Raw genomic sequence first — 25733 nt, forward strand, 5'->3', positions numbered from 1 at the left:
TCTGTATTGTTTGGCTTTATGGTTGGATTCAAGCAAAGTCTACATAAAAAAAAAAATTAAAATTAAACTATGCTGACTGTGTAGGCTGAAAAGCAGGCATTAGTACCCAAATAGTGAGGTGCGTAATGCAAGAAGGGTTCAGCCCAGAGCGCCAACTTTAGAGGTGAAGTCAATGACTCTATTTTTGGCTATAAGGGTTTTTAACAATCTTGACACACTCATGTCAGTTTTACATTATTTTTGATTTTGGGAATTTTGACTTTTTTTATTCTTATATGTTGACACTACACTCCTAAAATGTATCCGTACAGCAAAACAAACAATTGCTCAATATCTGACCATGTGTTATATTATATGTCACACTGAAATATAATGATGCCATTCAATGTTAGATGTCTCAGTGAAATAAATGGAGATCACAAACCAGCTTCTGCTCGTTTGACTGCTTGCTCTGCAAACCTGGCCATCTTTTGCATGATAGACATCGTAGAACTGGAAAAAAAACCCAATAATTTAGGATTATAAAATGTAAGGAGAACAATCAACCAAAGTTTACAGAAAAGTAATGAATTAGCAATCTCACAGTCCACTGCAAAGAACCACTAGGACAACTGTAGAAGGGATGAAAGTTTCTAAACCTAATACTTTATTCCTGCCTCTAAGTTCCTTAATGTAACCACTTGAAGTAAATGATGTAACTAAAATGAGAGTAGGCCATCTTTCTGGTAAAATCCTATCTTCTGGCAGATTTTGGCTGTTTTATACCTAGTTTGTCATTAACTAACCTTGGTATAGAAGGGGAAACATTAGTCTTACCTGAATGGCCTTTTGTCATCTCAAAAATGGTCATATAGTAGAATCTGTGAAACAATGGCCACAACTACAAACATAGAGCTTTGTGTGGGTGCTAGTTATCCTTTTCTCAGCATGGGCAGCTGTAATGGCCAAATGACCTGACTATTTAAAAACATATGTGAGCCCTCACCTTGTTAAACAACCCATTCAGTTTAAAAGAGAAATTCAAGGCAAAACGTCTGAATATAGATAGGTGCTGGGAAAAAGCATTATTATGCTCCATCTGCTTATCAGGGGAGCCTGATCTGTTAGTTATGCCCGTTGCATGTGTCCAAGTGTGAGTCATATGGTCTGAGGGAGTGTCCCCACTGTATCCAATAGGGGAGTCTGTTGGACAGTGGAGGAAACCTGGCCAGTGGCAAACGGGCTTTTGTGGCAGTTCCAGAGGGAGGGCACTACCACAGTGCATCCTGGGATTGACCTTAAAAGCCAAGGGCACATGTGACAGGGCGTCTTTGGCGGGAAGCAGAGTCCCAGGAAGAGGGTGATGGCTGTCTCTCCTCCTGCTGTGAGAAAGGTGGTCACAAGCAGTCGGCCTAGTGAGCCAGGTGAGGAGCTGAGCCTGAAGGATCCTGGAAAGCTGACGGTGAAGCTGCTGGCAGAGTCATCTGGGAAAAACAGTGTCCGTGAATACCAGAGGGCTTGCCAGGGGGTCCCCCCAGGAAGGGGGACTACTCCAGAGAAGTCAGAGGATAGAAGGTCAGCTCACACAGTATACAAGAGTAAAGGGGGTGCCAAGTAGAACCCTGAAGAGAAGAGTAGGGGTAAAGGGGGTGTCAAGCGGGGCCCTGAAGAGCAATTCACTATACAGTACGCTTATCAAATATTTCACTACAGTGGCAAGGTGAAGCAGAAGCCTTTCCGCACTCAACATAGTTAGCAGCCCTAAAATTGTGCATAGTTCATCCAGTTGGAGTATTCCACTCATCCCTTCTCCTATCCAAGTTCTAAAATAAAACCAACAAAAAACTCTGACTGAGCCACTCAGTACTTTGAATTGCTGAATTGCTAAGTTGCTGCTATTGGCAACGCAGGGGAACCCGCTTTAAGCAGCTCCCCAGGGAGTAGTGCTATATATATATATATATATATATACACACTTTTTTTATTGCAGGGGGTATGTCAGCAGAAGACAAAGAAAGAGCAATACATTGATTCCAGTGAAGAGCTGTGAGTGTGTGTGGGGGGGGGGGGGGGGGGAGGCCAGGGGGCACTATCAGCACAAGTCTTGGCCATTGGAGTACAAGCAGGCTGTGCTCCCAGCACAGCCAGAAAACTGAACATTCTGGGAAGGATGTGCTTCTATGTTTAGCAGAGTCATTTCGAAATAAGAAAGCAGGGGGACTGGCAGGATCACCCAGGATCACCAGATATTTCACACAAAGAAAGAAATACAAAGAGCACAGGATACTTTTTTTAACACAAGTACATGGTACAGTAGACACATATCAGGAATATGAAATGTTAAACAGAAAATCGACTTCTGTGCAATCTCCCTATCAATAAAAGCCACTCAATCAGTGGTTGCAGCACTGATCGGTTTGTTCTAACAACAACAAGGAGACTTGCTCTGCAAACCACCCAGCGTGCATGACCCAGGGCAGCACTACGCTCTGCTCTTACTCAGCTTCTTTGAATGTATGAGTAGAGAAAAGGATGGAGGTCACATCAGCATCTATCTATCTATCTATCTATCTATCTATCTATCTATCTATCTATCTATCTATCTATCTATCTATCTATCTATCTATCTATCTATCCTCATACTGCTGTTATTAAATAGAGGAACTAACACACACAGTCTCTCAAACCTTGGGGGGATAATTTGTTTTTATGGTCACATACAACATTATTTGTACAAACAGTAAAAAGATAGCTGTATTAAGGAAGCAAAGAGTGCACCATGTTTAACACCTAATCTTTGCAACTTTTACGGTTCAAGGGGGATCCATGACTTATTCATTTGTTTCATAGAACCTGCATCTTGACAAGTTGAAGAGTAAAAGAAAATTAATGAAGAAGGAGATCGGACTGAGGTCAGAAAGAGAAATAAAGGTGAGAGGAAAGAAGGGGAAAGGGTGTATCTTAATTATACATGATGAAGGAATTAAAGGAGAAATAAAAAGAGAGAATATACAGTATAACAATCAGGTGATTGTAGCAACATATAATGCCACGATAAAGGAAAAGAAGATGAGTCTGCAATCCCATTATGCATTGTTTGGGGGTGAATCACTGGAAGTTACTCTATTTGGTACTGCTATTTCATCATTTAAAGACTTGTTTTAATATCAAGGGGGGAGGGGAAGGGGGGAAGGTAATGATGGATAGTATCAGGTAGCAAAAGCAATCGGCATATTGGGTAAAACACAGTAGTGGATAATGTATGGTAAGACATAAGATCCGTAGACTATATTTGAATATAAAGCCGATTCGCCTGAGGTTACTGACAATTAAAATAGGTAAGAGGGGAAACAATTGGGACTTTAGATGAGGTGCATGAGAACGGTTGGCAGATAAAAGGTACAATCACAGATATAAGACATATGAAAAGATTTAATGGACAAATCTCATCACAGTACATGAATAAGGATAGATGCATGATATAGACATGTGATACATAATAAAGGAAATAGAAACAATGTTGGACACTCCATACAAGCTATAGGATGCACATTCGGAAGGGGATGGACAATAATGGTAGTTGCTGTGTATGGAATCCAAATCAATGGAAGATAGGAAGGATGCACGTAAGGAAGCTCAGCGCGTTTCGTGGATTTTCCCACTCGTCAGGAGCAAGGGCATCACCAAACCCACTTTGACAGTGGAACCATGTAGGTAAATTAAAAACGTTTGGTAAAGTAGTTTGATAAGGAAATTGGTAAAAGTGTTGTGGGCGATTGTCCAGAAGGGCCAGGGGTCCTGCACGGGAGCTGTGGTGGCCCCGAATGCAGCCAGAGGGCATCCCCCATGGGCATCCCTGGAAAAAGAAGGCAACAAGGCCCAGGTTGAGTGTGGTGATGGATATCAACATAGGATCCCCATGGATAACTGTGTAGATAAAGTAAAAGGTAGTGATTATTCAAATGTTGGGATAATAGGAGTGATAAAGTGAGAGTAGACACCCAAGGTGAGGAAGGAATTAGACCCAAAATCACCTAAAATGAAAGAGTGACGGAAAATGGTAGTGCTAATGCATAGGTAGTGAATGAAGGGTGAAGGAGAGAAAAAAAGGAAAGAGAAAACGACAACATTGTCGTGAGTGAAAATCCAGTGAAATAGGGCAGTAATAGCCACAGAGGTGAATGCTCTCACTTTATCACTCCTATTATCCCAACATTTGAATAATCACTACCTTTTACTTTATCTACACAGTTATCCATGGGGATCCTATGTTGATATCCATCACCACACTCAACCTGGGCCTTGTTGCCTTCTTTTTCCAGGGATGCCCATGGGGGATGCCCTCTGGCTGCAGTCGAGGCCGCCACAGCTCCCGTGCAGGACCCCTGGCCCTTCTGGACAATCGCCCACAACACTTTTACCAATTTCCTTATCAAACTACTTTACCAAACGTTTTTAATTTACCTACATGGTTCCACTGTCAAAGTGGGTTTGGTGATGCCCTTGCTCCTGACGAGTGGGAAAATCCACGAAACGCGTTGAGCTTCCTTACGTGCATCCTTCCTATCGTCCATTGATTTGGATTCCATACACAGCAACTACCATTATTGTCCATCCCCTTCCGAATGTGCATCCTATAGCTTGTATGGAATGTCCAACATTGTTTCTATTTCCTTTATTATGTATCACATGTCTATATCATGCATCTATCCTTATTCATGTACTGTGATGAGATTTGTCCATTAAATCTTTTCATATGTCTTATATCTGTGATTGTACCTTTTATCTGCCAACCGTTCTCATGCACCTCATCTAAAGTCCCAATTGTTTCCCCTCTTACCTATTTTAATTGTCAGTAACCTCAGGCGAATCGGCTTTATATTCAAATATAGTCTACGGATCTTATGTCTTACCATACATTATCCACTACTTTGTTTTACCCAATATGCCGATTGCCTTTGCTACCTGATACTATCCATCATTACCTTCCCCCCTTCCCCTCCCCCCTTGATATTTATACATTAGGGATGGAGACTTATACCAATGGTATAATGCCTCATCTAAAGTCCCAACTTTTGTTTTTTGTTTTTCAGTTTTTTAAAGACTTGTTTTGTTAAGGTGAATAAAAAGATCTATTTCCTGGTAGGGCTTAGGCACCATGTAAGAAAAAGTATGGAAAGAGAAAACTTACTTTTCGCTTACTGACACCTTTGGAAGGGGACATCCAGTGAAGTAAGCTGCTTGAACAGAGAATGGAGCAGATATACCAGTGTGATTGGTGAGGATTAATGTCCGTTGCACTGTGCTCTGCAGAATCACCTCTGATCCAAAATCTAACAGCAGTTCTTGTGGAGATGAGGAAGCTGCAGCTTTAAAACTAATGAAATGTATGTTAATTCTTTAAATAGATTTTCCATAATGAAAAGATGAAAAAGAATTGTTTACACTATAGTTATAGAAAGGTAAAAGTCTATTTGATAAGTACATCCTCCATAACATGCAGGAACCAAGACTGATATTTTGTGACACATTTTCCACTTAAGACTACAAAGGTTGAAATTTCTATCAAATTTCATATTCTACATAATGTTTACTAATTTGTTGTATTTATACATGTCAATATATTAGCATTGTTCTGCATTTGCTTCATATCATCCCCTTGCCCAGAGGATATTATAACAACCCATTTTAGACAGCTGCCGGGTACAATTTAAACGCTAGTGAAAGGCATGCAAATTCAGAACATAAAAACTCCATACACATGGGGGTTTGGAATCTCAGTGCTAACTTTTATTTATCATTAGAGTCCAGATAAAATGGAACTTGCCAGATTACCTATGAAAATTCCACAGCTGGTGATAAAGAGTCTCCTGCTAGGCTACCCCTAGACCTACTTTGTCATGGACAAAATAGACAGTGGACCTTCTGTGCTTTTTGCACATTTGGAAAGGATGTGAACCTTAATGCCCCATACACACGTGCAGATTATCTGCAGACTTTTGTCTGCAGACTTACCTTTTCTATGTAGTGCAAGGGCCTGCCGGATTGCATACAAATTGAAAGTGTTTAGGTTTGACCTCATATTATATGGTTTTGGTAAGTCTGCAGACAAAAGTCTGCAGATAATCTGCACGTGTGTACGGGGCACAAAAGTCTGCAGATAATCTGCACGTGTGTACGGGGCACAAAAGTCTGCAGATAATCTGCACGTGTGTACGGGGCATAACAAAGACCAAGGAAACTGAGTACATGCCATCATATCTTCACCAAAGATTTGTATTTATTTTCTGCAAAATAGCCTAGTTACTGTACTATGTGCAATGGAAAATCTTAACTAGGTGAAGAGAGTTTTGTGTGCTTTAAAGAATACATGATTCATCAGGAGACAGGCAGAGCCAAGTCCTCACCTCTCTTGTTCAACAGGAAGGGAATAGGTGACATGCAATCCTTGGGCTTTAGCTTTTATGTTCAGAACCAGAGGATCCTTCATATCTTCTACATGGCAGCACAAAGGTATCTCATTCAGTTCATCCTAAACAGCAGAACAACTACAACTGGTTAGGGGGTCTGATAATCAGGGATCATTATTATCCAACATTACTGTTTTGTAATCATGAAAATAAAGTCATTTTAGTTTTTAATAAATTTGGGTAGCCACACAAAATGAACACTGACCGTTTGATGCAACAAACAAGAAACAGGCAGTATAGGCTGATAGCAACAATTTCAAACCACTTAAGCAGTTGGTACTGCCTGCAGCCATTTCAGACTTTCTACAGAACCTCTGTGCACTGGGCTTTTCCTTCTTTTTGGGGAACGCATCTTTTTTTTCTCATTGGTATAATAATAATTGAACAAATAGTGACCTTTAGAAAGTTGCTTTTTGCATATTAACCCTGAGGATGTCCTAGATGTAACTAAAGGAATAAATGCTATATAAATGTATAGCATATAAATGACAGTGTATGCAGGTAGCTGTATGGTCCTGTTATCGGTTTTCTAATCCCAAGTGCCAACACACCCACCCATCTTCACACGGGTTCTCTTTTTAACAAAGGCAGTCACAAACAAAAAATAATTCATGGTGTCTAGTACAGGATATTATTGGCAATCCTCCTAGCTTCAGAAACTGGGATCCTGGTTTATTAAGTAAAATTACTGCTATTAAATGCATTAGAGTTTTTTTTATTATTAGGCATACAATGAATTACCAAACAATTGAATCTTAAAGCGAGTCAATAGCAACAGCTTACATTTCAGTTAAATTACAACCCTTTAGTGCTTTAAGTACAGAGGACAAAAGATTAATTTTAGGGATTGTAGTACATTTTGAGAATGGTGGCTTACCAATGTATTAAGTGTCAGAGTCACACACATCTCAGCCTCTTCGTTAGGTCCTAACAGACCACTTGATGGAGTTACAGTGGCTTCATATATTGTGGGATGATTACTAGTCAGCTGCAGACAAAATATATTATTTTATAAGTGTGTGAGAAAATAGAAGACCGTCAAAGAAATCTATGTATTTCATATCCTTTCATGTAAAGTTCTTTGAAACATGCAATTCAACTTGTATTTTATTATATTTTTAAACTCAAAATTATTATCACTCCTATTGCTTCATGCAGCAAATCTATGCATTAAAGGTTGGTCAAGCCAAGACTTACATTTTCATTTATACTTCAACTATTAGCAGATGCTGAATAGTTAATTCACTGATTTTCTATGTTTTTGAGGGTGAGATCTTAACACTTGGGTGTCCAGCATACCTGCTGTGACATCACAAAAACTGAATTTTTTGCTTACCTAAAAAATCCCTTTCTTGGAGTACATCACAGGACACAGGAGAGTTCATTCTTAAATCACTGGAATATTCTCCATCTCCAGGTGATTGAACACTTGGTGATTGGCAAAAAGCAAAGCTTGACTCAGCCCTGCATTCACACTCTCAGCTCCGAAATATCCCGAATAGGTTCAAATAGTGGCCTCTGAAGGACTAACAGCACCAAGCTGAGATCCAATGGAGTCATCGGAGAGCATACACAACCCTTTTACAAAGGCTCTGATCAAGGAAGCTATCAGTCTTGAAAAAAGCATTACTAAGGTAGAAACCTGACCCTTAATATTCCACAGGGCCAAGGACTTCTCCAGTCCTGACTGAAGAAAGGATAGAATGAAGCTTTCCCTTTTTACACTAAGCAAGGTGTGCTTTCAACATGCAATGGTACGAGATGATTCTGAAAGACTCTATCCTTTAGGATTTGGACTTCAACAGCCAAGTCCTCAAAGCCAGGGACTGGGAGGTCTATGTTTGGTAGTCTTTACCGGAGACAGAGAGAGTGAAAAACCTCTCAGTGGAGGGACCAATTCAGAACTTCAACCTTTTGCTGCTCAAGAAGTCTGCTTGTCAATGCTCTACACCTGGATTGTGCAACACTGACAAAACTAAAAGCTCCACCCAAGTCAGCATAAACTCTGCTTCTCAAAGAGCAACTGGTTCCTGGTTCTGCCTTATAGATTCATGTATGACACAGCTGTGGTTTTGTTGGATTGTACCCTGACCAGCAGTCCCCAGAGTGGAGGGGGAGGGGGGGGTAAAAAGTTGGATAGCAAGCCATATCGCTCAGAATTCAAGGGCATTGATCGACACTTGAACTTCCTCTGATGACTACATCCCTTGAATTGATAGGGAATCCAGAACTCCTCACCAGCCTGACAGGTTGGTGTCCATTGTCAGTACCTTCAACACCACAGGAAGAGAGACCTTTTCTTGACTCCAGCGCCAGGCTTGAAATCCACCAGTCGAAGGCTAACTTGATTTTGGGTTCTCAGACATCTTGGGTGATCCAAGGACAGAGTTTGTTAGTCCCATGCTGTCAGGATGTAGAGTTGGAGGAACAGTCTTGAATAAAACTGAGCATACAAAACTGCCTCAAAAGACTGTCAAACCCCAGCACCCTCGTCTATAGATGGATAAAGGGGCGTTCCAGGGAATGTAGCGTCTATACCTTGGACTGAAGGTTTTTTCTGGTGAAGGAACACTTGTGCTCTGCAGGACAAGGTATGGGTACTCCGGGCTAAATGATGGTTCTAGGGTTATCTTTTTGAGATTAAGGATCCAGCCAAAGTCCTGCAGGACTTGCACCATCTGTTGCACACTGGCCTTTAAGCGGAACCTAAGTGTCCATTAAAAAGCTGTGCAATACAAAAAATCTACCTGCCTGCTTGCAATCTACATTAGAATGTCTACTGAGCTGCACATGCACAGCTCAGGTTATGTTCCAGCACAGATCCCGTGTGCCAGGATGACTGAATTCCTGTGCATGCACAGGACTGACATAGTTACATAGTTACATAGTTACATAGTTAGTGAGGCTGAAAAAAGACACAAGTCCATCCAGTTCAACCTATGTGTGTGTGTTTGCTTTTAACCGTACATTGTATACCCCTGTATGTTGTGGTCTTTAAGGTGTCCATCCAATAGTTTTTTGAAACTATCAATGCTCCCCGCTGATACGACTGCTTGCGGAAGAGAATTCCACATCCTTACCGCTCTTACAGTGAAGAACCCCTTACGCACTTTAAGGTTAAACCGCCTTTCCTCTAGTTTTAGTGAGTGGCCACGTGTCTTATTGTATTCCCTTACTCTAAATAGTTTGTTCCTTATGCTAGGGTCGCCAGTACAGTATTTGTACATTGATATCATATCCCCCCTCAAGCGTCTCTTCTCCAGAGAGAACAAGTTCAGTGCATGTAGTCTTTCCTCATAGCCGATGTCCTCCATTCCCCTAATTATTTTTGTTGCCCTTCTCTGGACTTTCTCCAGTTCCAGCACATCCTTCCTGAGGACCGGTGCCCAGAACTGGACAGCATACTCCAGATGTGGCCGGACCAGAGTCTTGTAGAGTGGAAGAATAATCTCTTTATTTCTGGAGTGAATCCCCTTTTTTATACAACCCAGTATTCTGTTGGCTTTGCTTGCAGCGGCTTGGCATTGCATGCCACTTCCAAGCCTGTTGTCTACCAGTACCCCCAGGTCCCTTTCCGTCCTAGACTCACCCAGAGGTTCCCCCCCTAGTGAGTAGCTTGCTTTCTGGTTTCTGGCCCCCAAGTGCATTACTTTACATTTTTCTACATTAAATCTCATCTGCCATGTAGTTGCCCACCCCGTTATTTTGTTCAGGTCTGCTTGCAAGATTTCCACATCCTGCATAGAAGATATTGGCATGCCTAATTTAGTATCATCTGCAAATACTGAGATTGTACTAGATATCCCCTCCTCTAGATCATTTATGAATAAATTAAACAGGATTGGTCCCAGGACAGAACCCTGGGGGACCCCACTTTCCACACCCGCCCAATCCGAGTACTCCCCATTAATCACCACCCTCTGTACTCTCCCCTGGAGCCAGTTCTCTATCCAGGTACTCACCTTATGGTCCATACCTACCTTCCTTAGTTTGTACAGTAAGCGTTTGTGGGGAACGGTGTCAAAGGCCTTTGCAAAGTCCAGATACACCACATCCACAGGCTTACCTTTATCTTCATCATCACGTGTCAGTCAATAAAGATAGAAGATACTAGAGAGGAACTATTAAAGTAAAGGTAAGTATTGTGATCTTTAGTTCTGCTTTAAGGCTGTTCACCAATTATTCCCCCCAAAAACAAATCATCCAGATATCCCAAAATTAGATTTCCCTAGGACTGCAAAAATAACAGCATTTGGGGCAGCATCTTCATGGATACTTGTGGTTCCATGATCAGGCCGAAGGGCAGAGCCCCAAACTGGAAAAACTGCTCCCCGATTGCAAACTGCAGATAGCGCTGATGAGGTGAAAAACAGGGATATGTGGGTAGGAATCCTTCATGTCCACCGAAGGCAGGAACTTCCCCTGGTGGATAGATGTAGTAACTGACTGCACAAAATCCATATAGAACTTTTGAACATGCAGAAACTTTTTCAGGCATTTAGATCTAGAATGGGCCGCACATCACCATTGGCTTGGGCACCATTAAAATTTTCAATAGTAACCATGAAACCTTTCTGGCTCTGGAACAAGGGAAATTACTCCTCATGAGCACAACAGTCTAGCACAGCATACAAGGTTACTCTTTCTTCGGATGTAGCAAGTACATTTGGTGGCATGAAACGTGGAGGAGCCAAAACACAAAACTCCAACTTGCAGCCTCTGGACCAACATTTCAACCACAGCAGTCACCTCTTGTTCACTGACATAAGTCCCAGGCAAGTGTTGTCAAAGAGAATCTCCCAACCCATTGGCTCCTGCTGCTGTCAGTCAAATCCTGTGGGCAGAAAGCAGGGGGCAGGGCCGAACTGGGATGTGTGTGTCTATGGGCACACATCGCGATCTGCACGTCTGCCATTAAAGCACTAGTGGCTTGCTATAGAGACAGCCACAGAACAGGAGGAGCAAAAATTGCCAGCGGGGGCCCCCAGAAGAGGAGGTTCAGGACCGCTCTGTGCAATAATATTACACAAAGCAGACGAGTATAACATTTTTTTTAGAAATTAAAATAATAAACAACTGGCTTTAGAAACACTTTAACCTACAGCTACACACCAAACAATGTTACAGTGTTAATAAGAAAAAAACAAATGACTTCCCAGTACAGTGTCAATAAGCAGCATGTTTGCTGTGTGGGGACAGTATAGTAATTGTGGTGGTCTAATGTGTGAACTTTGTCCCGTTTGTGAGAATAGGGAATGTAAGATATACTGTATACCAGGGGTCTCTAAACTTTCTAAAGAAAGAGCCAGTTTACTGCCCTTCAGACCTAGGGGGGGGGGCTGGACTGTGCCCAGTGGCAGTAAACAATTCCTGATCTTTGGTATTAGGGGAAGAAATAGTTGGTGTCCTTGGGAGGAATAGTGTCCCATTTTTGTTGTCAGTGGAAAGAATTATACCCCATTGTTAGTGTCAGTAGAAGGAATAATGCCCAATTGTTGGCGTCTGTGGCAGGAATTATGCCCCATTGTTGGTGTCGGTGGCAGAAATAATGCCCCAAGAACTGGATAAAGGCAAACAAAGAACTGCATCTGGCCCCAGGGCCACAGTTTAGAGACCACTGGTATATACCTTCATGCAGTCCCGAATGGTGAGAGCATTATATTCCTTAATTTGTGCCTCTTTCTAGCTGTTACATAAATCAACTTAGGTCATGTTATATCATAGAAGATTATAAAAAAAATTACCTCTTCCCATGAAAAAGATGCTGGGAGTCGCCCTTGATTGAACATTTTTACTGTAGATTGAGCTGGGACTCCAACAAAGATCTCAGGAAACACTACGCAGCTGTTAAGGAGACAAACCTGGGGCACCTGTACATCAGCAACAACAGGCAAGTAGCTGGAATAAATACAAATGCGATAACTAAACAAGGCATTTTTTATGTAGTGACAGCATTCATGATCTGCTTTATGCTGTACTGGCTGTCATAGAAACAATCAATCATTGGAGCCCTAATCTGGCTGATATTTAAGGGCTTCAGGTGTTCATGTTATGCTCATTCTACTACAAAATAGCTGCAGTGTTTTATGCATCATTACAAATATATAAAGCTAGCAGGAAGCAACACATTTATACACTTGAAACCCTAGAGTGTTGCAGTACAATACTGATTCCAAACAGTTGAGACCATGGGGTTGATTTACTAAAGACAAATAGGTTATTCACTATGCAAGGGAATTTTCACTTTGTATGGAATCTTCCCTTAGCTTAGGAAAGAATATCTAATCATGTGCAAGGAAAATAAAGAATTGTATTTTTGCTTGCACTTATGATTGAATAATGGAAGTTTGTAGAGATTCACTTAATTCACTAAACTCTGGGGCTCATTCCCTTGGAAAGTGAGCAGCCCACTTTGCCTTTAGTAAATCAACCCCAATATGTATGTGGGTATGTAGATGTATGTATGCGGGATGTAAGACCATGTAGATCAGGCATGTCCAACATGCGGCCCAGAACCCCAGGCAATGCGGCCCACTGCCACCTGACAATTTTTTTTTTGCTGGGGAAGGAAGGAAGTCAGGTCGGGGGCATGGCCACAGCGGCTTCCAACTTACGGTAGGCAGAGGCAGCTTTGGAGGGGAGGGGGAGGGGCGAGTATGTGCAGTGTTTCTGACTTCTACCACCATGACCACTTCTTCAAATCACTGAAGTGGTCATGGTGGTTACAGTGTTCCCTTAATATCTCTCAGAAGAAGTAAACCTCTGTATACTGATTCCATTTTATTTGATCATCCTCTAGTTGTATTCAATTAGTGCGGGGGGTGCGGCGGCATTTTATTACTTATATACCTTAACTATAGTATATATTTTAGATGCAGCCCGAGAAAATTTCTCTACACTCAATGTGGCCCAGAGAAGCCAAAAGGTTGGACACCCATGATGTAGATGATTGTCAGCTAAATATCTGCATTGTTTTGCTCCTTATTCATCACTTACCTCCCTTCACCATTCTCCACCTCCAATTCCAAAACTGTCCTTAGCCTCTGACAGGTCAATGGTTTAAACAGGACTGAAACTTGTGCTCTATCCAGAGGGCCTAACACTCCACAGTCAGGAGTAATGGAAAACTGGGACTCCTGCAGGTGCAAACAATGTACATAATGTAGATCAATTATGAAACAAGACAATGGCAGGGTGCGCTTTTTGCAAAGGATAATATTTTACAAGGCTGTAAAAGGAAGCTGTTCAATTAGTTTGTTAGCATCAAGCCTATCCTTGTGGAAGTGGACAAAACAAAGCTATAACAGCAATTAGAAGTAAATGCTGTATCCTATAAGCAGTCAGACTACGACTAGGTTCACATTGCTGTGTTAGTGTAGGGTCATTCATCTTAATAGACCACTGTACCTGCGGGAAAAACATGGAGAAAGTCCCTGACCCTTTGTTTAAAATGCTCCGTATGCTTTTACACACCCAAAAAAGCACCACATTTTTGGATGTGTGGAGGTGGTATTAACAGTTAATGGCACATCTGCACGTTTACAAAAGAGCAGCGCATTTTGCCTGCGGGTCAGAGAACACATGCAATTTGCATACAATCCCTGACCCACATATATGTAAACCTAGGCTTAACAGAGCCCAGTAGTTGTAAACTCCCCCTTCCCCCCGCTTTTTTTTTTTTTTTTTAATAGATGAATGCTTCACATGTTGAAGAATGCACTTGCGCCATTCACAGAATGCCTAATCGTATTCTGATGAATGCAAAGTGCTCTCTGATTGAGCAAGGTGGAAAAGTGGGGTGGTGATGCCACAATCTCAACGTGTTCAGAGAATGCCTACATTCATTAAGCAAAATGCAATGCACCTGTGCGCAATTCACGTTTGCATTATTTAGTAGATAATAGTTACATTGGACCAATGTATGCAAAAAAAAAAAAAAAAATCAATATCCGGAATACTGTTTTAAAAGCTGCAAGTCTTCTCTGAGCTGTAGAAAAAAAAAAGGATGACGGGGACTCACCCCTTCTGCCCCCCCCCCCCCCATCCATTGAGAAAAGCCCATGCATACCCTACTGAGTTTGCAACTACAAGAGTTTCTGAGAACTGTAACTTAAAGTCCTTCAATATCACTAGTGCTAGTGATTGCCATTTATCATTTACCTTACCTGCAACTCATCAATACAATAACTATTCAACCTTTTCTGGACTTTGTGTGCCATTTCTTTAACCTGGGTACAAACTCCCCAGCCCTGCCCACATGCAGGAGCCTGACATTGCACCTGCAAGCCACTGATTGATGGAGCCTTTGAAGGTTCCATTGTAAAAAAAATAAAAATAAATAAATATGTTCTAAATGTGTACATATGCAACTGAACTTTGGGACCAAGTGTTTAGATTCATGGACATTCATTGGACAGCTTTCACAGGTTGTTCAAATTACAGAGGTTGGTCTGCTCGGTATACTAGACAACTTTGAATTGCCCATTATAAAATCCTACTCTGCTCTATACTGTTTTATACATAGAGGCTTATTTATTTGAATTGGAAGAGCAAAACCCCTCTGTAGAGGCTCATTGATGATCTTCTACCCACATTTAAAATAATACACTGCTCAAAAAAATTAAAGGAGCACTCTGAAAACACATAAGATCTCAATGAGGAAAAATATCATGCTGGATATCCATACTGACATGGACTGGGTAATGTGTTAGGAACAAATGGATGTCACATAGTTTGATGGAAATTAAAATTAGCAACCTACAGATGGCTGGATTCAAAGACACCCTGGAAATCAAAGTGAAAAAATGATGCAGCAGGCTAGTGCATTTTGCTAAAATTTCATTGCAGCAACTCAAAATGGTACTCAGTACTTTGTATGGCCCCCACGTGCTTGTATGCATGCCTGACAATGTTGGGGCATGCTGCTAATGAGACGACGGATAGTGTCCTGGGGTATTTCCTCCCAGATCTGAACCAGGGCATCACTGAGCTCCTGAACAGACTAAGGTGCAACCTGGCGGCATCGAATGGACCAAAACATAATGTCCCAGTGGAGTTATATTGGATTTAGGTAAGGCAAACATGGGGGCCATTCAATGGTATCAATTCCTTCATCCTCCAGGAACTGGCTGCATACTCTCACCACATGAGGCCGGGCATTGTCGTGCACCAGGAGGAACACAAGACCCACTGCACCAGCAGAGAGTCTAACAATGGGTCCAAAGAATTCATCCTAATACCTAATTGCAGTCAGAGTGCCATTGTCTAGCCTGTAGAGGTCTGTGCGTCCCTCCATGGATATGCCTCCCTAGACCATCACTGACCCACTATTAAACCGGTCATGATGAATGATGTTACAGGCAGCATAACGTTCTCCACGCCTTCTCCAGACCCTTTCACGTCTGTCACATGTGCTCAGGGTGAAACTGCCCTCCTCTGTAAAAAAAGCACAGGGCACCAGTGGTGGACCTGCCAATTCTGGTGTTTAATGGCAAATGCCAATCGAGCTCCATGGTGCCAGGCAGTGGGCACAGGGCCCACTAGAGAATGTCAGGCCCTCAAACCACCCTCATGAAGTCGGTTTCTGATTGTTTGGTCAGAGACATTCACACCTGTAGCCTGCTGGAGGTAATTTTATAGGGCTCGGGCAGTGCTCATCCTATTCCTCCTTGCACAAAGGAGCAGATACCGGTCCTGCTGATGGTTTAAGGACCCTCTATGGCTCCCGAGACTGTGCTGGGAGACACAGCAAACCTTCTGGCAATGGCACGTATTGATGTGCCATCCTGGAGGAGTTGGACTGCCTGTGCAACCCTATAGGGTTCAGGTATCGCCTCATGCAAATAGTAATGACACAGACCCTAGCCAAAGGCAAAACTAGTGAAAAACAGTCAGAAAAGATGAGTAGGGAAAAAAATGTCAGTGGCCTCAACCTGTAAAACCATTCCTGTTTTGGAGGTGGTCTCATTGTTGCCCATATAGTGCTCCTGTTTTTAATTTCGTTAACACCAAAGCAACTGAAACTGATTAACAACCCCCTCTGCTACTTAACTGACCAGATCAATATCCCAGGAGTTTATTTGACTTGATGCTACACTCTGATTAAAAAGTGTTCATTTAATTTTTTTGAGCAGTGTATTAAGCAGTGGGTCCTGCCACCCAAAATTCTATAAGATTTGGCAACCTTGGAACGATGTACTTGGTAACCTAACTTGGCAGACTACTGTCAGAAATGTGCACCCCCCTTTTTCAGGGACAAATAAAATAGTTCTCAAGGCTTGGTGGTGCATTGCAAAAAAATGTTGTGCCAATGGTAATACATAACAAACAAGTTTTCGGGGGTTGTCAAATTTGACTGCAAAGGTGGAACCACTCTTTAAAGTAAATCAATGCAGTTCTGTGTTTTCTGTATCTGTAAAGTAATGCCTCTGAATTACTGCCTCTACAATGTTGATGGCACAGAGAAAGAATGAGCCAAGAGCACTGGCTGGGGATTTCAGAGGAGGAGGATCAGGGCAGCTCTGTGCAAAATTGCACAGAGCAGGTACTAAAACAGTTTGTTTAAAAGAAAAAAAAAAAAAACTTTGTTATCATGTTAATATGGCTCTTTGCAATGGATAAAGTGAATAATCACAAATCTAAATAGGTCCATGGTGAGTATTTTGTCATATAAATACACATTACCTCTTCTCCTCGCTCAGTAAGACAGGCTCTGCTCTCACACATCTTCCACTTTGCAGCTAGTGAACTCATATTTTCAATGGTAAAGGTGCTGAGAACTTTGGTGCCAAGCTTTATGAGTTCCAAGTCGAGTGATGGGATGGCTATTGAAACCACTGGGCCCTGCAAAAAGATTATAGCACAAAACAATACAAGTTTTCAAAGAGAAAAAAAAAAATTGTTACTAAACTACCCTGCGGTTAAGCCGCACTTTACCAACCCCTAACAGCTAGTCTTTAGCTGCAGAGGCCGCTAGCATGACGTTTAATGCGGTTAAAGCAGGCGGTGAGGAGGCGATACATCACCTTCTCACTGCTTGTCAATAACTCTATGAAAATCGATCTGAATACAGATTGCTTTTCAGAGAGCAAAGCATGTGTGAATGAGTCCTCAGAGCAAGTTATACATGGACATGGTTCAGTTTTTGATGAGAAGTTCTAAAACATTGCCATATAATCATTGATATGTATGTTATGTGAAAGGGTGTGTTGAGAACCTAAGTGAAAAAAATCTCCAACAGCAAAACAGACAGGAAAAAAATGATATATTTTAGAGTAGGGGAGGGCTAGAACCCTAAGGCCTTTGTTTTTATGTATGTCCACCTTGCAGATTTTCCCTCGCTTTCTGTTTGATGAAACCTTGGTCACTGTTACAATAAGTGAGAGGAAATCTCTTCCACTATCCCCAGATAGAAGTAAATATCTGAAAGTGGTTCTAATTGTTACCCCCCCCCCCCCCCAAAAAAAAAGATTTGTTTGATCATACATTTTAATACACAACATGAACTAGTAAACAACAGTATGATAATCCTGAAATATATTGGCAGTTGAATTAAATATAATTTGCAATTTCACAAGAATGCTTTGCAGATGAAAATCACTATTAAGGACTGTGGTGTTTCCAATATCGTATAAGGAACGTGAACAGGGCACACTCTGGAGTCGGGACGGCGGGAGTGAGGACTTTTCTGCGCCCCTCTAGATATTGCGCCCGATGCCACCCGCACCGGCCGCACCCCCCTCGCTACGCCACTGACGTGATGCATTGCTGAACAAAAATTATTCTGATTCTTAGTTTATTAAACATGTACATAACAGGGGCAGCATATGTTACAATATCCTTATCAGTATCCATTACCTTGGCATTTTGTTAATAGAAAGTGCAAAAGTATAACAAGATAAAAACCTTAAAATTGGCTTCCACATGTAACACCACGGGCTCCGGAGAATGTAATATGTGGCAATTCACATTCTCTCCACATGATCCAGTCTGTAATCCAGTGAAGATCAGTTCAAATTCACAGAACTTACTGGGCTCTGAAATTGAGAACAAGGTCAACAGCTGTAAAAGGATACTGCTACAAGAAGTTTAAATTGACAATCTGTTTTAAAAATAAAAAATTCTATTCAAGTATTTATCCTTAACCAAAAAAAGTCTCTCCAAATTTCCAAATTCTTTCTTTTTTTTTAATTGCTGCCAAGATCTGACTTCCTGTTAGAGGGTGGCTACGTTCATTCTGCTTGGATCCACTGTATGTAGAAACGTAGCCACTTGCTCCCGAGATAGACTTTGCACTATGAGAAGTGTAGCATACATGGAGCAGTGCATGCTAATTTGCAGTGCTTGTTCCAAACAGTATGCTACTAGGGTCAGAAAAACACAGGTAAAAAAAATGCACTTAGCCACTTGCTGACCAGCCGCCGTAGTTATACAGCAGCAGGTCGACTCTGTTACGCGAAACAACGTACCTATTGGGGGCGGCGCGCACGCGCCGATTGGCTAGAGGGGGAGCCAATCAGCAGGTCTGGCGGATGTGATGTCCGCTGGGCACCCGTAATCACTCCTCATGGAGACAGAACAGCAGTCTGCCAAAGTAAACACAGCAGACCGCTGTTCTGTGTGTGTTGGATACAGGGATCCTGTGTTCCTCCTATTTAGGAATACCGGTCTCTGTGTTCATCCAGTAAGTAAATCCCCCACACAGTTAGAAAGCATGCCCTAGGCACACATTTAACCCTTTGAGCGCCCCTGATCTTAACCCCTTCCCTGCCAGTGTCATTAGTACTGTAACAGTGCATATTTTTAGCACTGATTACTGTAGTAATGTCACTGGTCCCCCCAAAAGTGTCAAAAGTGTCAGTTAGGTGTTTGATCTGTCTGCCGCAATGTTGCAATCCCGCTAAAAATAGCAGATCGCCACCATTACTAGTAAATAAAATTAAAATTACATAAATCTTTCCCCCAGTTTGTAGACGCGATAACTTTTGCGCAAACCAATCAATATACACTTATTGGGATTTTTTTTTACCAAAAATATGTTGCAGAATACATATTGGCCTAAAATGATGAAAAAATTTAGATTTTTTAATTTTTTTACTGGGAATGTTTCATAGCAAAATATTTTTTTTTCAGAATTGTTTCTTTGTTTTTGTTTATAACACGAAAAATAAAAGCTGCAGAGGTGATCAAATACCTCCAAAACAAAGCTCTATTTGTGGGAAAAAAAGGACATACATTTTATTAGGGTACAGCATCACACGACTTTGCAATTGTCAGGTAAAGTATCGCAGTGCCGTATTGCAAAAAAATGGCCTGGTCATTAAGAGGGTAAAACCCTCCAGTCCTTAAGTGGTTAATATTATTTTTTCTCAGGAGCCTGTGAAACATTGCATCCGCAATTAGCAGATCGCACATGCAATGCCAGGCTCCTGCAGACTGTAGAGCTTAATGCCCGTACCTCCAATACAGGTAGGCGATTACCAGGGCCCTCGCAGGTACAGTAGAACGATAGGCAAAAAGTTTTTTTTCATTTTGGATAGAGCAAGGGAGGGTTATAACCCATGTCAGATTTTTTTTTTTTCACCATCTGTGTCCCATTGTGGAGATTTACCTTCACTTCTTGTCCCATAGCCAAACAGGAAGTGACAGGAAATCCCTGCAAATTAACCACTTAAGCCCCAGAAGATTTTACCCCCTTCCTGACCAGGGCCTATTTTGCGATTCGGCACTGCGTGAATTTAACGACGCTGTACCTAAACTAATTTGACGTCCTTTTTTTCCCACAAACAGAGCTTTCTTTTTGTGGTATTTGATCACCTGTGCGATTTTTTGATCATGCGCTATAAACAAAAAAAGAGCGTCAATTTTGCAAAAATAACAATATTTTTCACATTTTTTTATATGAAATTCCCCCAAAAAAATGTAAAAATCAATTTTTTTTTTAACATTTTAGGCCAATTTGTTTTATGCTACATATTTTTGGTAAAAAACATCGCAAAAAGCGTATTTTGATTGGTTTGCGCAAAAGTTATTGCGTTTAATAACTAAGGGAAAGATTTTTGTCATTTTTGTTGTTTTTTTTTAACGCGTAATGGCGGCGATCTGCGATTTTTTTGCGGGACTGCGACATTGCGGCAGACAGATCAGACCCTTGACTGACATTTTTGACACTTTTGGGGTTACCAGTGACATTACTACAGTAATCAGTGCTATACATATGCACTGCTACTGTACAAACTTTTTTTGAGAGGGAGGGGTTAAGTGTGTCCCTAGGGGCGTGTTTCTAACTGTGATTGGCTGTGGCTTGAGCTGTAAGAACAGTGATCAACGGTCCTACATAGCAGAACCGTATGATCACTATTCTTACACAGGGGAGAATGACAGGCGGCTTTGTTTACATTAGCCGCCTGCCTTCTACCCGGTGTAACGGACGATCGCGAGTGCCCGGCGGACATCGGGTCCGCCGGGCACACGCGCAGGGGGGTCCGTGACCGAGCGGGAGCGCGCATTCGGCGGCGCGCGCTCGCTCCCCAGAGCCTCACAGGCTAGTGACGTACCCCTACGTACGTCACTTTGCCTGTGAGGGGCTGACTGCCGCCGTATATAGTCGGGCGGCAGACGGCAAGTGGTTAAGGGAATTCCTTGGGGATCCCCTGGCCCCCAGAGCCAGCATCCCCATTGGAGGATTTCCCCTCTATTACTTTTCTGGAGACAACTTTGGGATTTTCTTTTACTTTCACTTTTAATGATAACTGTAAAAAAGACAAATAAAGTGGGTGAATCTCCTTAACGGCGGAACAGACAGCAATAAAAACAGACATGTGTTCTAATCCCTCTCTGCTCTATCTAAAACTAAAAAAAAAGTTTTGCCTTTAGTTACAGTTTAATTTAGAACTAAAAGCCATGAGCAGCAATGGCTGATGGTAGTTGTGGTTCATTCATTCACATAACTCTGTAGATAAATGACGCTGCCTTGTGGCACCTGTAAAGCATCAGCAAATCACGGGTGCAATGCAGGGCTCCAGCAGACTGTTAGTGTAAGCTGCCTGCTTGTACCTTGTACGGGCAGGCAGTTACACACTGACAAGAAGTGTTAAATAACTACCCAGAGCGCTTAACAGCACCCTGGTAGTTCATTGAGAATTACAAGCTGACAGCCGCAAAGGCTGTGAGTACTTGTAGTTCTCCCATTCACAGAACTCTCTGAATGAATGACGCAGCCGGGTGGGTGAAGCCCCCACGTCTTTTTTTAAATTGTGACAGCAGGCACGGGGAGAAGATCCCCGGCCTGCTATCACAGCAGGGACAGCTACAGCAGTAACATGTTACATAGTACACCCTGAATATGGGTGTAACACATACTGTACAGTGAATATAAAAAGTCTACACACCCATGTTAAAATGTCAGGTGTCTGTGATGTCCAAAAATGAGACAAATGTAAACTATAAACTGTAAGACTCAGTTGAACAACAAACTGAAAACTTTTAGGTAAAGTGAAGTAAAAAAAATAATAATAATATGGTTGCTTAAGTGTGCACACCCTTAAACTATTACTTTGTTGAAGCACTTTTTGATTTTATTACAGCACTCAGTCTTTTTGAGTATGAGTCTATCAGCATGGCACATCTTGACTTGGCAATATTGTCCCACTCTTGTTTACAAAAACACTCCAAATCTGTCAGTTTGCGAGGACATCTCCTGTGCACAGCCCTCTTCAGATCACCCCAAAGATTTTCAATTGGATTCAGGTCTGGGCTCTGGCTGGGCCATTCCAAAACTTTATTCTTCTTCTGGTGAAGCCATTTCTTTGTAGGTTGGATGTATGCTTTGGGTCGTTGTCATACTGAAAGATGAAGTTCCTCTTCATGTCCAGCTTTCTAGCAGAAGCCTGAAGGTTTTGTGTCAATATTGACTGGTATTTAGAACTGTTCATAATTCCCTCTACTTTGACTAAGGCCCCTGTTCCATCTGACAAAAAACAGCCCCAAAGCATGATGCTGCCACCACCATGCTTCACTGTGGGTATGGTGTTCTTTTGGTGACGTGCAGTGTTGTTTTTGTGCCAAACATATCTTTTGGAATTATGGCCAAAATGTTAAACTTTGGTTTTTTCAGACCATAACACATTTTCCCTCAAGCTTTTGGGAGACTTCAGATGTGTTTTTTTTTTCAAAATTGAGCCGGGCTTGGATGTTTTTCTTTGTAAGAAAAGGGTTCCGTCTTGCCACTCTATCCCATAGCCCAGACATATAAAGAATACGGGAGATTGTTGTCACATGTACCGCACAGCCAGTACTTGATATAGATATTCCTGCAGCTCCTTTAATGTTGCTGTAGGCCTCTTGGCAGTCTTCATGACCAGTTTTCTTCTCGTATTTTCATAAATTTTGGGGTGACGTCCAGTTCTTTGTAATGTCACTGTTGTGCCATATTTTCTGCACTTGATGATGACTGTCTTCACTGTGTTCCATGGTATATCTAATGCCTTGGAAATTCTTTTGTGCCCTTCTCCTGACTGAAACCTTTTAACAATGAGATCCCTACTGATGCTTTGGAAGCTCTCTGCGGACCATGGCTTTTGCTGTAGGATGTGACTAAGAAAGTTTTAGGAAAGACCTACTAGAACAGCTGAACTAAATTTTGGGTAAGGCCCCTTTCACGGGCGATCCGACCCGTCTGTCAGTTTTTCAGGCGGACCTGATCGGATTCTCCATGCATCCCTATGGGACAGTGGGTGTCACCGGAGATATCTCCGCTGACACCCACTGCTATCTGATCCAATCCGTGAAATCCAGACAGATTGAATCCTATTTTCCATCCGTCTGGAGGATCGGATCGGGTGGGATAGGATGAGAACAGACATCGGTCCGTTCTCAACCGATCTCCCTATAGAGGACAGCGGGGTTCTGACAGCTCCGTCTCTGCACACAGAGCGGAGATGGAGCTGTCATCTGCCTGCTCAGCGGGGATCAGCGGATCGATCACCCGCTGAGCACGACGGACTCCGTCGGGCGGTGCGTCCGCGTGAAAGGGGCCTTAATCAGAGGCACTTTAAATGATGGCAGGTGTGTACTGACTCCTATTTAACATGTGTTTGAATGTGATTGCTTAATTCTGAACACAGCTACATCCCCTGTTATAAGACAGTATGCACACTTATGCAACCCCATTATTTTAGTTTTTTATTTTTACTTCCCCCTAAAAGATTTCAATTTTTTTTTAATTGAATTGTACAGTTTATAGGTCACATTGAAGGTGGAAAAAGTTCTGAAATGATTTAGCTTTGTTTCATGTTTTACATCACAGAAACATGACATTTTAATAGGGGTGTGTAGACTTTATATATTCACTGTAACATGTTATAAAAGTTGAACTTATCCTTTAATTCAGCCTAGTAATGCAAAACTATACATGCAACCACTAGTGAGAAACATATGCCACAATAAAATATGCGCAGCTCTCTGCAGAGTCTTTCAGCAATGGTAATGTGCATACTGAACAGCTTTGAGTTTAGGCATATAGTTTCCTCATCAATTAAGTTCTTGAATGTATTATTTGTGAATTAGGTATCCTCTGTTACCCTCTAACTATGTGGAAACAGTGTTACAGTATCTCACAAAAGTGAGTACACCCCTCACATTTTTGTTATTATATCTTTTCATGTGACAACACTGAAGAAATGACACGTTGTTACAATGTAAAGTAGTGAGTGTACAGCTTGTATAACAGTGTTGATTTGCTGTCCCCTCAAAATAACTCAATACACAGCCATTAATGTCTAAACGGCTGGCAACAAAAGTAAGTACACCCCTAATCCAAATTGGGCTCAATTAGTAATTTTCCCTCTCCGGTGTCATGTGACTCGTTAGTGTTACAAGGTCTCAGGTGTAAATGGGGAGCAGGTGCGTTAAATTTGGTGTTATCGCTCTCACTCTCTCATACTGGTCACTGAAAGTTCAACATGGCACCTCATGGCAAAGAACTCTCTGAGAATCTGTAAAAAAGAATTGTTGCTCTACATAAAGATGGCCTAGGCTTTAAGAAGATTGCCAAGACCCTGAAACTGAGCTGCAGCATGGTGGCCAAGACCATACAGCGGTTTAACAGGACAGGTTTCACTCAGAAAAGGCCTCGCCATGGTCAACCAAAGAAGTCGAATGCACGTGCTCAGTGTCATATCCAGAGCTTGTCTTTAAAAAATAGACGTATGAGTGCTGCCAGCATTGCTGCAGAAGTTGAAGGGGTGAGGGGTCAGCCTGCCAGTGCTCAGACCACATGCTGCACACTGCATCAAATTGGTCTGCATGCCTGTCGTCCCAGAAGGAAGCCTCTTCTAAAGATGATGCACAAGAAAGCCTGCAAACAGTTTGCTGAAAACAAGCAGACTAAGGACATGGATTACTGGATTACTTACCATGTCCTGTGGTCTGATGAGACCAAGATAGACTTTTTTGGTTCAGATGGTGTCAAGCGTGTGTGGTGGCAACCAGGTGAGGAGTGCAAAGACAAGTGTGTCTTGCCTACAGTCAAGCATGGTGGTGGGAGTGTCATGGTCTGGGGCTGCATGAGTGCTGCCAGCACTGGGGAGCTACAGTTCATTGAGGGAACCATGAATGACAACATGTACTGTGACATACTGAAGCAGAGCATGATCTCCTTCCTCTGGAGACTGGGCCGCAGGCCAGTATTTCAACATGCTAACGACCCCAAACACACCTCCAAGATGACCACTGCCTTGCTAAAGAAGCTGAGGGTAAAGGTGATGGAATGGCCAAGCATGTCTCCAGACCTATACCCTTTTGAGCATCTGTGGGGCATCCTCAAAGGGAAGCTACAGGAGAGCAAGGTCTCTAACATCCACCAACTCTGTGATGTCGTCATGGAGGAGTGGAAGAGGACTCCAGTGGAAACCTATGAAACTCTGGTGAACTCCATGCCCAAGAGGGTTAAGGCAGTGCTGGAAAAAAAAGGTGGCCACATAAAATATTGACACTTTTGGCCCAATTTGGACATTTCCACTTATGGGTGTTCTCACTTTTGTTGCCAGCGGTTTAGACATTAATGGCTGTGTGTTGAGTTATTTTGAGGGGACAGCAAATTTACACTGTTATACAAGCTATGCACTCACTACTTTATATTGTAGCAAAGTGTCATTTCTTCAGTGTTGTCACATAAAAAGATATAATAAATATATACAAACATTTTAGGGATGTACTCACTTTTGTTGGATACTGTATGTCTTCTTAGTATCTTTGGCCTGTTAAATATACTGTTGAAACTAGTTT

At 42.0% G+C, this 25733-nt stretch overlaps 1 protein-coding gene across 1 annotated transcript in view; it reads right to left on the bottom strand.

Annotated features, from left to right (window-relative positions):
* The window catches only part of DLEC1 (DLEC1 cilia and flagella associated protein), a 114487-nt gene that overhangs the window by 36835 nt on the left and 51919 nt on the right, over nt 1-25733 (bottom strand). The window contains exons 19-26 of the mRNA XM_082258049.1: nt 18354-18484; nt 17133-17291; nt 13446-13585; nt 12194-12347; nt 7327-7437; nt 6387-6511; nt 5171-5356; nt 425-492 (exon numbers count right to left, since the gene is read on the bottom strand). Of these exons, the coding sequence (XP_082114175.1) occupies nt 425-492; nt 5171-5356; nt 6387-6511; nt 7327-7437; nt 12194-12347; nt 13446-13585; nt 17133-17291; nt 18354-18484 (1074 nt within the window). The remainder of the gene's footprint in view (nt 1-424; nt 493-5170; nt 5357-6386; nt 6512-7326; nt 7438-12193; nt 12348-13445; nt 13586-17132; nt 17292-18353; nt 18485-25733) is intronic.

Source organism: Pelophylax lessonae (assembly GCF_965119305.1).
Source record: "Pelophylax lessonae genome assembly, chromosome: 5".
Classification (NCBI taxonomy): domain Eukaryota; kingdom Metazoa; phylum Chordata; class Amphibia; order Anura; family Ranidae; genus Pelophylax; species Pelophylax lessonae.